The sequence below is a fragment of the Marmota flaviventris genome, chromosome 1, assembly GCF_047511675.1.
Source record: "Marmota flaviventris isolate mMarFla1 chromosome 1, mMarFla1.hap1, whole genome shotgun sequence".
Classification (NCBI taxonomy): Eukaryota; Metazoa; Chordata; class Mammalia; order Rodentia; family Sciuridae; genus Marmota; species Marmota flaviventris.
The window spans coordinates 137,235,483-137,248,432 of record NC_092498.1 but is presented as its reverse complement, the minus strand read 5'-3'; the positions used below and the strand labels follow the sequence as shown (position 1 = coordinate 137,248,432).

Below are 12,950 nucleotides of genomic sequence, written 5' to 3'. Positions count from 1 at the left end.
GATACAACTCAGGGCCTTACATACTGAGCCATATCCCTTTCCCTTTTTATTTTTTATTTTGAAAGGGCCTCACTAAATTGTTCAGGTTGGCCTAGAACTTTCAATCCTCCTGCCTCAGTGCTGGGATTAGAGGTGTGTGCCACCACACCTGGGGAGCCTGTATTTTTTTGAGCTTTGTACTAAAAATAAATAATATCCTGTATGTGTCCTTTAACAATTTCATTTTTAACTCAATATTATTTTTCTTTCTTTTCTTTTTTTTTTTTTTTTTTTCCTTTTAGGTACTGGGGATTGAACTCAGGGGCACTCAACCACAGAGCCATATCCCCAGCCCTATTTTGTATTTTATTTAGAGACAGAGTCCCACTCGAGTTTTTTAATGCCTTACTTTTACTGAGGCTGGCATTGAACACACGATCCTCCTGTCTCAGACTCCAGAGCTGCTGGGATTACAGGCATATGCCACTACACCTGGCTCAATATTATTTTTCTGAGGGAACATTGTAAAATATCCTGCTTTTTGTTACAGTGGAAAAACATTGTTTTCAGAAGTAAATCCAAGATTATGTGGGTTACCTGGGCATGTTGGGTATTAGGTGGGAATCGTTCCTTCAAGTGCTTTAACACTTCAGCAGCTGCGGCAAAACAGCCCTAAAAATCAAAGGACAGGTTTTGATTCAGATGTGTTGAAACCACATCTGAACACCACAGGCAGGTCCCACACAGTCCCTTACTCTTGACACAGCCAGCGAGAAGACACTAGGCAGACTGTGGAACTGCATTTCTAAGGGCTGTTCTTTTAAAGGTTCTAATGAATTTCGTTCATTTTCAAAAACATTAAGAAAATTATCATGTAAGATATGTTTTTTTCTAGGAAAAAAATTACAAAATGTGTAAATAGTAAGAAAAGACAAATTACTTTTAATTCCATGAAAGCTAATCACAGTTCATGTGTTGGCATACATACCTCCTTCTAAGCTTCTTTTACTCATATACATATTAAATACATAAATATTCCAAAAATACCTATCTATACATGTTATTTTTGTCAATTATGTATAACACTACCAACGTGGTAGTCACTCAATAAATATTTTTTAATAAATTAATCTTTCCAGTGTCCATAAATGAAACCTGTATCACCATAATATTTTATTAGGCAAATTAATTGTGGTACATCCAAATAACCTTTTAGGTTTGGATATTTTGGTTGCTTTTAATTTTTCCATTTAAAAAATATTACAATGAATATCTTGATGCCCAGTTTGCATGACATCCAATTATTTCCTTAGAATTAAACCACAGAAGTAGAAATGATGGGCATTTTTAAGTTCTTTGATATACGTTAGTAATTACCCTCTACAGCCGCACCAGTATTTTTGTAGCAGCATCCTATCCCTTCTTCCCCCCCTAATAGTTTTGCATCTTGGCCTGATACTGAAAACTACTATTCCATTGTTTAATTCTTCCACAACTAGGTTGAAATTGATTTTTGGTCATTTAGGCCATTTATGCTTTTTCTGTGAATACTATTCATATTATTTTTATACTCATATACTATCAAACCCCAACTCTTATTAGGTAATGCACACTTTGTAAGTGGAAATTACACTGAATTACAATAAAGATCGTTAATATTTGTTCTTATGATTTTAACTGGCCAATCTTTTGTTTTGGTAGTAACGGGGATTGAACCAGGGCTGCTCTCCCACTGAGCTACAACCCCAACCAGTGTTATTTTGACACAGGGTCTCACTAAGTTGCCCAGGCTGGCTTTGAACTTGCGACCATCCTGCTTTAGCCTGTGGTGGGATGACAGATGTGCTATCACACTGGTCTTAATTGGCCAACCTCGCCACGTATTTTCATGACTGTCACAGTGAGCTGAACACATGGATAGAGGTGAGCTGTCAACTTCAGGCCAAGCAGAGACACCCTGAATTGTACACCCAAAACACTCCCATTGTGCCCTGCTACACCCAAGGCTAAGAGAGGACCCAGAACTACTCAGAGAACACAAAAGGGGCTGGCAACCTTAGAAAAAGAACTAACTCCACTCCCTCTGGGTTGCAGCAGGGAGCTCCACGAGCAGTTCAGAGTCCCTAACTACTTTTTTTTTTTAAATATTTATTTTTTAGTTGTAGTTGGACACAATCTTTATTTTTATGTGGTGCTGAGGATTGAACCCAAGGCCTCACACGTGCTGGGCAAGCGCTCTACCACTGAGCCACAATCCCAGCCCCCAGAGTCCCTCATGTCTTTACAGGTTCTACCCAAGCACTGCCACACCAAAAACACAGTGCAGCATCTAGTTTATTTGGAGTTCAGTTTAAAAAGCAAAGGAAATGAAACAGCGACTCATCATAAAGCTGCCTTCTCCACAACAGGCAAAGCTTAATTTCACAGGTGCAAGTCTAACCTGTGTATTTAAAAATGTGACAGTCATCAACCCAGGGAGTATATTCACATGCTTTATGTTCTAAAACTAGAAAAGTCTTTCTAAAGCAGGCAGGAGAAGGGGAGAAAAGGACAGTCTTGAAACAACACTTTAAAGGCGAATTAAATGGCACTGAACTATATCTCAATAGAGCTGTAGATAAAGTCACAGGAGGCTCATGCTAAACATCTGAGTGTTCACTGACTCCCTCATTAACAAGTGCTCCACTTACCCAGGACACAGAATGAAAAACAGTGGTACTGAAAGTTCCAATGCCAATAAGAAGGAAAAAACAAGATGTGGACATGAAACATTCCTGGGGGAAAGTGAACAGCAAGCACTGCTGGTCTGCTCTTTTGACCTGGTATTGCCCAAGATGTGTGGGCACAGGAACAGGAAGGAAGCAGTCCAAGGGCACAGTGGCATCCAAGAGCCAGAGCCCAGCTACTGAAAGGACTAAAGTGCTAAAATGTGTTCAGCAGAGGGGAAGTGTTTCCAGACTTCTGAAAGGGGTGGAAACCACCCTTCAATCTTCACACTGGGATGAAGGAATACTGAGCATTATGAAACAATCTAACAATAATGTACACCACAAAACTATCAAGAAAAATAATGTGATCAAGGAAATGTACTTATAGACACAGTATGTTCAGTGAGATGGAACATACACTAAGATGCAGATAAACAGGCTTCCCAATCTCTCTGTAATCACCCCCCAAAAATTTTCACCACAGGGAAATTTGCTAGAGCAGCATGAGAGATGCTATAATTCATCCCTTTTAAAGAGAATCAAGTAAAATGAGTCTGGCTCTAAGTCAAGGTTATGCTCAATTGCTACTACTCCTCTCTGGGGACAACCAGACTTGACTGCAGACAGGACTGACACATACTGGTAGCAGGCATTGAGCCAGCTCTCTGGACCTCAATCTGTGAAACAGGGGTAATGATAAAGCTGACTTCATGGGCTGGGGCTGTAGCTCAGTGATAGAGTGCTAGCCTCGCATGTATGATGTACCAGGTTCGACTCTCAGCACTACATAAAAATAAATAAATAAATAAATGGTGTCCATCTACAACTTAAAAAAAAAATTGCTGACCTCATGAAGCTACTAGAAGGTTCTATAAGACAATACATAAAATAACAAAGCACTGGCCTGGCACAGAACAAATGTGAACAAATATTAGCTATTATCATTTTAGCTATACATTCATTAGTCTCTTCCCCTCTCATTTAAACACAAACCTGTACTTCACATTTTAATGATTCCTTTTTGTTCTATTTTTTAATGGAACTAGCCAACCTCTTACTTCCTATACTAATGTCAAAAAAAGATCCCAACTTCCAACACATCTTGTAGACTCCACCTTTAAATCTTTTTCCATAAGTGGGATTTCACTTGACTCACAACACCAACGAGACCCATTCAAGACACATGCAATGATTTTTTTAAGCACTAAGGGAGAGAAGTGGCAGATCCTCCAGTACTCCAGAAGCATACTGACCTTACCACCTGTGCTACAATATGGACGTGAAATGTCCCCCAAAGGCCTACATGTTAAGAGGCTTGGTCCCCAGCCTGTAGTGCTGCCGGGAGGTGGCAGAACCTTTAGAAAATGGAGCCTAGTGGAAGGAAGTTAGGTCATTGGAGGCATACCCCTGGATACAACATTTGGACCCACACCCGTCTGTTTCTTGGCTTCTCAGCTTCCATGAGGTAAGGTATATAGACTCCTCCGCTGTGTTTCCACCTTGATGTACGGGACTACTACAGGCCCCAAGAAATAGGGCCAAGTGACCATGGGCTAACCTCTGAAGCCATGAACCAAAATAAATCTTCCCTTCTTTTAAGTTGATTATCTCAGGTATTTTGTCACAGAGACAAAAAGCTAACACAACCTGCCTACCTGCTCTGCGTGTAGCTCTGCAAGATGACAGAGTGCGACAGCAAAGGACTCTGTGTTGTTCTGCTGCACTCCAGAATTCACTGACTCCAGGCTGTTCATGCTCAGCAACATCTGGGCTTGCTGCAGTGCCATAGTGCTGGGTGAGGAGAGGGAACAGGATTTCCCTTCAGACAGCAGGCCCAGACTACCCCTTGGCCATAACCTACAGTTATCTTAAGTGGAAACACAAGGAAATTAACCCCTCTGCAGGCTCGGGCCATGTAGAAGCAACTACCTCCCAACACCAACTCTCCAGCCCTCAAGTCAAGGAGAGCAGAAAAGTATCCTAGATGTAAGGCCCCCCAGGAAATGTGGAGTGGTTACAGCAGAGCTGGGAGCTCCAAGTTCCCAGATCCCCCGCCCCCTACCTCCCCACCCTCGATTTCCCCTGAGGTCACAGAATGCTAATTAGGTTTCACGGGTAAATGCAGACCCGATGCCATCCTGGCACCGGCTGCTCTGGCAATGCAAGCAGTGGCCAGTGTCGGCAGCTGTTTCAGAGCACGCCGTGCCAAAAAATTATCTGAAATACAAAAACAAGACTGGTAAAAGAGGCACTTCCTTTTATTACTGAATTCCTAGAAATAGCAGATTGTCTAGGTAAAAGGCAAGATAGTGACAGGGCTCCAGGATTACAATCTAGTTAAGAAGTTTACTTCCAAGCTAAAGGTGGCTAAGTGGAAGAGGAAAAACATGAGGCTAGAAACATTCCAGACAAAACACCTTGGGTAACAGAATAGGTGCAAGGAATGAAGGACGCTCAACTTGCGGGAGGAAGGCCATGCAACCTACAAACTAGAAGAGAGGTTCTTGTTGCAAAGCAAAGGAGCAAAACGCTTGGGATCAGAAGATCTGCATTTGAGACACTGGTCAACTACATTTGAGATCTTGGGGAAAATGTGTGAACCAGAAGGAGATCACCCATCAGTTATTCACAGAGCAGTTGGCAGGAGTAAATAACGTGCATGGGGAAAAAACCTTGCAAAGGTCGTGCAAACTACAAAATGTTTTCAGATTTTAAAGCATTTTATCTAATCCCCTGCATGAACAACTTCCAAAGGTGGTTAAAAAAAAACCTTGTATGTCTGGCCTTTCATAGAACCAGTGTGCTAGCTCCTGCTAACCTAGATTCCTGTGAATCTGAAGGATTCACACCACCAAGGTCTTGGCAATGTGCCTAAAGACCTACCTGCGGCCATAAAGTCTCCAGATGGCCGTTTTCTGGGCGATGCTGATATCGATGAGCTCCGACAGGCTGTGTTTCCAGTGCAGGAGGTCAGAGTCCTTTAGGGCATCCATCAGTTTGTTGGCAGTCTTCCCAGCAAAAGCTCTCTGTTGAACAAGGGACTGTATTCCCAGGGAGGCGAGGTACTAAGGGGACAGATATACCCACGACCCAAGATAGAGATTACATGACAGAATTTGCTTTGCTCTTCAGAAATGTGGTGGATTTCACATTTCAGCACATGCACAGTGATAGCTCTACTTAAAAGGAGAGTACCTACAACCTGACCTTAACCCTGACCCATGTGAGATGTGTTGCTGAAAAACTAAGGCTGGAAGAGAAGCAGAGGATACACAGGAAAGAGCCAGGGCTTTGGCATTAGGTGAACCTGGACTTAATCACTGCCTCTGCTACTTACTGTGTGACTTAGGGCCAGTCACTTAGCTTCTTAGCTAAGCCTCAGCTTCCTCATCTGTAAAATGGGCATCAAACCTATCATAAAGAATTGTTGTAAGGATTACAATGAAATAATATGTCAAACAGTGCCAGGCACATTAGGTTATAGGAGATCAAAAGAGGATGCCTATCAAGAGCAACAAATTATCTTCTCATTATCTACTAGTATAATCTTCAAGGATGAAAGCTCAACTAGAAAGAGCCAGCTTAAATCCATAGCAAAAATTGAACTTAAGAAATCTATCATTTATTTCAAGGAGCCACTTCATTTCTACCGTGTTAAGTTTCCTTTCTGAGAAGTAAATCACACGGATGATTTACAGACTTAAGAAGCATGTGCGCTAAATGACTGCACATAACCACTTTCGTTTTTACTGAAGATTCTAAAACAGAAGCTTAAGCAGTCCTACTTCCTATGATCCAGTGTGTGGTAAATGTTTCTGAGATAGACTGAGGTTCTTCAAGCAACAGTAATCTCAACTTTCAGTCATTACTACCTCCTGGAAACAGACTATGACCTAGTAATGCCCTCAGTATAGGTCACTGAGGACTATAATTCAGGTCCTTTCCCGTCACTCAAAATGAGAAAGGTCAAATTTGCCTGTCAGGATTACTGGTTCTTGGATTTGAATATGGTTTAAAACAAGGATCAGCAAACTTGTTCTAAAGGATTAGAGAGCAAATAATTTAAGTTTTGCAGGCCATATTTGGTTCCTCTTACGTAATTTGCTATGTCTTTTACTCCACAACCATTTAAAAATGTAAAACCCATTCTTAACTTGAAGGCAATACATAAGCAGGCAGAACACCATATCTGGCCCACAGGCTGTAAAGTTTGCCAACCCCTGGTTTAAAAATAAGACATCCTGGGCTGGGGATATTGATAAATGCTTGCCTAGCACTTGTGAGGCCCTGGGTTTGATCCCCAGCACCACTAAAAAACACCTTTCCTAAAAATCTTCCTAAGTGTCTAGGTGCTAAGTAAATGTTGCTCAATAAACTAAACAAAGATCTCTTAACAAAGCAATAGAGCTTCCACAGATGTTAATAAAAGGAACAGAGAGAAACCTACCAAACAGAATTTAGTAGTTTGATTAATAGTTAAAGTCAGAAAAAACTACTACACGTCATAATACCCGTCCTAACCCTATCACTGGTTCATGACAAAGGTGGGTGGAAAAGAGACAAAGGCTCAACACCACTTATTTAAACAATCTCACAGAAAGATGAGCCTTACCGGTAACCCAAAATGTACTGCTTTCTTCACAGAATGCTCCAGCAGAACATAGCTATCGGATCTCTTCTGCCCCAGCACATAAAGCCAGCTCTGGCAAGAGACAATCACCAAATTATATCATAACATGGCTAATGTTCTAGTGAAATATCAATATGGTCACAAGAATTAAAAAGGGAAAAAATAACCCCCCTAAAATACTCTCACAAATTATGATCCTAAATGAAACCTATCAAACTGAAATAAACAAATCACAGCTTCCTTTGATAGTGGCTGAGTGGCAGGTGTTTCAGAGAAAAGCACAAAGCCCCCAAATGGCCTTTGAGAAATGAGATTCTCAGGTGATCCTCAAATGACTTCTGCTGTTCTAGCTGTATTTCATGATTATATTTACAGAAATGTCTCACCCAGTTACTAGGTGTAACATACATCTTTTTGTTAATGCCAACATTAAATGTTAATGCCAACATTAAATGTGATAGTCGATATTTACTTTTATTGTGGTAAGTTGCATTAAAATATGAAGACAGGAAATGCCCCCAAAGCAGAAAAGGTAAAAACACGGGTTGCCCTTTCTGAACCTCCCACCACCAAAGAAGTTTCCCTTCATTACTGAAGAACTTTGCTCCAACTGCAAAACAACTTGGTTCAAACGAGGCCTTTGGAAGGCCACCTCGACCCATGAGCAAAATCCCAAGACCAGAGGACGGCCTCACCAAACAGTGCTGGAGACACACGTGATCGTTGGACTCCTGGGCAATCCTAATTGCCTCCTGCAGGGCGAGCTCTGCCTGTTGACTAATGACAGACTAAACATTAATAACCATTAACAATTACAAACATGTGCAAACATCGGTAGCAGGAAGTCATCTGTACACAAGTCACTGGAGAGCAGGACTCTGGGCTGGAAGTTATGACTATTTATGGTCGGTTCTCTCGGAGACGTGCCCCAACCTCTGCAGCAGGAAACACCAACAGCAGAGATACAATTTATGTGCCTTCTAAAGTGAATGTCTACTAAAAAGGGAATGAAGGGATGGCTTTTATGTCTGTTTCTAAGATATTTCAGTTGTCAGCCACTGAGAGGAGAGGCAAGGAGAGGGGTAATATTTTACTTTTCACTGCATTCCTTTCTGCATTGTTTGATTTTTTTTAATATGTGCATTTGTTGCTTTTATTAATTTTTCAAAATTAGTTTTTAGAAGTGTTTTGAGGATTCCCCCCACTTTTCTTTTTTTTAATTGTTGATAGGTTGTTTATTTTATTATTTATTTATATACGGTGCTGAGAATCGAACCTTCAGACATGCTAGGTAACAACTCTATACCACTGAGCCACAACCCTAGCCCGAAGATTCTTTTTCCATGAACATCCCTGCCAAATCTGGAATGTCTCTTCCATCCTCTCAATTTCTGTGGACGTCTAGCCAGCTATTCTCAGCTCTGCTGAGCACTCACTTCTGGAAACACCCTGTGTGTTTCGTTAAATATTACTATGTACTACCTTCTACTTACTAAACCTGTATTAATTTTATTTCATCAACCACTTTATAAACCTCTAGATGGTAAAAGCCACATCTTAAATTTTGGCCTTCCCAATGGCAAATTAACAGAACAGAAGCTTTAAAAACACCAGGTTACTAAAGATCTAAAAATAGGACCAGAAATTCTTGGGTGTCACTTACTTAAGGAAAAACATACACAATAAATTTTCTTCCAACATTAGCAAAAGCCTCACATGAGTAATCTGAATTGGGTAGTGCTGAATTTTTTTTTTCTCAATAATTGTTTGTTCAAATAAAGAAACCAAGCAAGGGGCAGTGGCACATGCCTATAATCCCAGTGACTCAGGAGGCTAAGGCAGGAGGATTGCAAATTTGAGACCAACCTGGGAAACTTAAAGACACCCTGTCTCAAAAAAAAAAAGAGAGAGAGGAGCCAGGCGTAGTGGCACACACCTGAAAGAGGCTGAGATAGGAGAATCACGAGTTTAAAGCCAGCCTCAGCCATGGCAAGGCGCTACGCAACTCAAGTGAGACCCTGTCTCTAAATGAAATACAAAACAGAGATGGGGATGTGGCTCAGTGGTTGAGTACCCCTGAGTTCAATCCCCAGTACCAAAGGAAAAAAGAGGAAACCAGATACATTTTACCTACTTTGCACTTCTTTTAAATTCCTTTTAATGTTGCTCTAGAACATAAGCTATTTAAAAGCAAGAAGCATAACTGCACATATAAGCCTTCACAAATATCAGTTGATTTAACTTCATGGAAAATTGATAATCAATAATGTTATGCTTACGGGGGAAAAACACTTTAGGAGAATTATACAGATAGTATTCTAAAACTGGCCTAAAAAGAGATTTTTTCCAAGACAGGAAGAAAATGTAGATTTACAACACAGAAATGTCAAGAAAGTCAAGACAAATCCTAAAGGGATCTTCTGGTTTTCCATTGCTATTAATCAAAAAATCCTAATAAGAGTTTCCAGTAAAAGAGAAGAGACAAATTGGTTACAATATCTGAAATGAATGAGGTGTCTGCTATTTTCCAAATGCCAGAGCAGACAGGTCTGTAGCCTCTGAACAAGGGCTATGTCACTTAGAGTTAAAGCCAAAGTCCTTACCTGGCTTCTAGGACTGCTCTGATCCTGCCAGCTCCCTAAACATATTCCCCTCCTCCTCACTTACAGGATTCCAACCACACTGTTTGCTCCTCAAATGTGCCACATAAACCCTGCCTCGGGGCCTTTACACATGCTCTTTTCACTGACATGAACAGAGCACTCAACTCCCATAAATCCTTTAAACCTCTGTTCAAATGTTAGGTCAACAGAGATCAGAGAAAGCTGAGCTGCTACCCGTTTATAGTGTCCATCTCCTTCATGATAAGCTCCACAACAGGTTGGTTCGTTTCTCACTTCTATATCCCTAGCAGCTGAACTGTGCCTAGTGCATGGTAGATGCTCCACAAATAAAGATCAAGATTTTCAAGAAATCCCCACAATTCTTTTAGTCAAGTGACACAGATTTATACAGGACCATAGATACAGGAAGGGGGGGGGGCAGATGCCTGGACATGAGTAAATTGAGAAGAATGACACATTAATAAAAACCCTCTGCCAGGCATGGTGACACACGCCTGTAATCCCAGCGGCTCAGGAAGATCTTGAGTTCAAAGCCAGCCTCAGCAAAAGCGAGGTGGTAAGCAACTCAGTGAGACCCTGTCTCTAAATAAAACACGAAATAGGGCTGGGGTGTGGCTCAGTGGTTGAGTACTCCTAAATCCAATCCCTGGTACCCACCCCAATAAATAAATAAATAAATCCCTCCTTTTCTCACTTGGATTCATCCAATTTTAGCTGTCTATCCACTGACAATATTGTAAACACAAAGAAATTCTGCAGACCAAAAGATTATTTGTATCTAAGAGGCTGTATACAAATTTCTTTTTAAATTTTTAGTTGTTGATGGACCTTTATTTTATTCATTTATTTATATGTGGTGCTGAGAATTGAATCCAGTGCCTCACACATGCAAGGTCAAGTGCTCTACCACTGAGCCACAACCCCAGCCCTGTATACAAATTTCTGAACACCAGCGAAAGCTTTATGTATTTATTTTTGGATACTGGGGATTAAACTCAGAAATGATTTACAGCTAAGCTATATTATCAGCCCTTTTTTATTTTAAAACAGGATCACACTAAACTGCTAAGGGTCTTTGTCAGTAGACAATTTGAATTTTCCTGCTTGAGTCTCCCAAGTCACTGGGATTACAGGCATGATGCACATGGCAGGAAAGCAGTTTTTAACACAAAAATAAGTTATTGGTGCCAAGTGTAGTGGCACTTGTCTGTAATCCCAGTAGCTTGGGAGCAGGCTGAGAAAGGAGGACCATAAGTTTGAGGCCAGCTTTAGCCACTTAGTGAAAGTCTGTCTCAAAAAAGAAAAAGGCCTGGGGCTGGTAGAGTGCCTGCCTCCCACGTGTGAGGCACTGAATTCGATAATCGGCACCACCTAAAAATAAATAAAGATATTGAAAAAAAAAAGAAAAGAAAAAGACTAGAAATGTGGCTCAGTGTTAAGTACCCCTAGGTTCAATTTCTACAAACCTCCCCCAACCAAAAAAAAAAAAAAAAAAAGAAAGCAAGAAATAAATTATTGGCAAATATTACAAATGGTATTGCTATTATTTATGAATATATAAAATAATGAAAGGTCCTTGCTGCAGGAATGTACCTCAGTGGTAGAGGGAGTGCCATCACACACAGGACACTAAGGGTTCTATCCTCAGCACCACAAACAAGAAAATACAAGACAGACCTTAATCAAGTGGTTATTAAAGCTAGGCAAAGAAAAATTAGTTATTATAAAGTATTATGGAATGTCACAAAATAAGGGAGTTTGGAGTATCCTAAACATTTCCAAGTATCAATCTGCTGTTTGAATTCCCTTGATGACATTCCTGGCCTAAGCCTGAGTACCCCACTAACACCTTTATCAGGAAGTTCTATATAGAGAAATTTGCACCCCCTCCATTGTGGGAACTAAAATCAAGGCCTCACACATGGTAGGCAAGTACTCAATCACTGAGCTACATACCCAGCCCCTTTTCATTTTTTGAGCCAAGGTCTCACTCAGCCTCTCAAGTAGCTGGAACCACTGCACCTGGCATCTACATAAAATGAAGCACTACACCCTTACCTGGTGCTCACCAGCTCTCAACCTTATCTGGCAGCCACATCTCAATCAATCCAAATCTTTTTCACATGACCTTTCACTACCTGAAGATGTTAACAGATACTTGGCTAACATTTTCTCCAGGCTAAATGTTCTTACATCCTTCCCACGTTATTCATGTGTCCTAGCTTTAAATGTCTCAATACTGAAAGACTGTCCCCCACACAAGCTCCAGCTTGTCTACATCTCTTTTGAAACCTGACAACCAAGAAGGACATGGTGGCATGTGTCTGTAATCTCAGGTTTGAGACCAGCCTGGGAAACTCAGCAAGACCCTACCAAAAAATAAAAAAGTTTGAAAGACCTGGGGATGTAGCTTAGTGGTAGAGTGCCCTGGGTTCAGACCCCAGTACCAAAAAATAAAACAAAATCTAACAACCAGAAATTAACAGAATTCCCTGGGTGCTTCCTGGTACTTCTTTATTCTTGAACTTTGAATACCATTCTTCTATTAACACACCCTAATGTCTCTAATCAAAGATGTCTATAGCAGAGATGTAATGGGGAGTGAATCCCAGGGTGTTCAACCACTGAGCCACATCCCCAGCCCTATTTTATATTTTATTTAGAACTAAGGTCTCCCTGACTCAGGTCCTCGCTAAGTTGCTGAGGTTGGCTTTAAACTCACAATCCTCTTGCCTCAGCTTCCCAAACTGCTGGAATTACAGGCAGCAACAGTTTTGTTAAATAGTAAAAAGTCACAGGGTGAGGTGTAGGGGACAATATAACTCATTCAATTGGTAATTTCCTACATTTCACCATTATTCACATCATTTCCTCATTTCCAAAACAGCCTCTGGTGAGTTATTGAAATCTAACTCTATTTACTAAATAATAATTTATTTTCCTATTTTTATACATTAAAAATACAGGTATAGCTTAGCAATAAAATAAACCAGTGTCACCTTACTGGCT

At 40.7% G+C, this 12,950-nt stretch overlaps 1 protein-coding gene across 2 annotated transcripts in view; it reads right to left on the bottom strand.

Moving 5' to 3' along the window:
- Window positions 1-12,950, bottom strand: part of Anapc5 (anaphase promoting complex subunit 5) — a 39,253-nt gene that overhangs the window by 8,248 nt on the left and 18,055 nt on the right. The window contains exons 8-12 of one of the 2 annotated variants that reach the window (XM_027949219.2): window positions 8,013-8,094; window positions 7,300-7,389; window positions 5,571-5,752; window positions 4,343-4,478; window positions 577-651 (exon numbers count right to left, since the gene is read on the bottom strand). In XM_027949219.2, the coding sequence (XP_027805020.1) occupies window positions 577-651; window positions 4,343-4,478; window positions 5,571-5,752; window positions 7,300-7,389; window positions 8,013-8,094 (565 nt within the window). The remainder of the gene's footprint in view (window positions 1-576; window positions 652-4,342; window positions 4,479-5,570; window positions 5,753-7,299; window positions 7,390-8,012; window positions 8,095-12,950) is intronic. The other variant, XM_027949220.3, reaches the window with a different exon arrangement.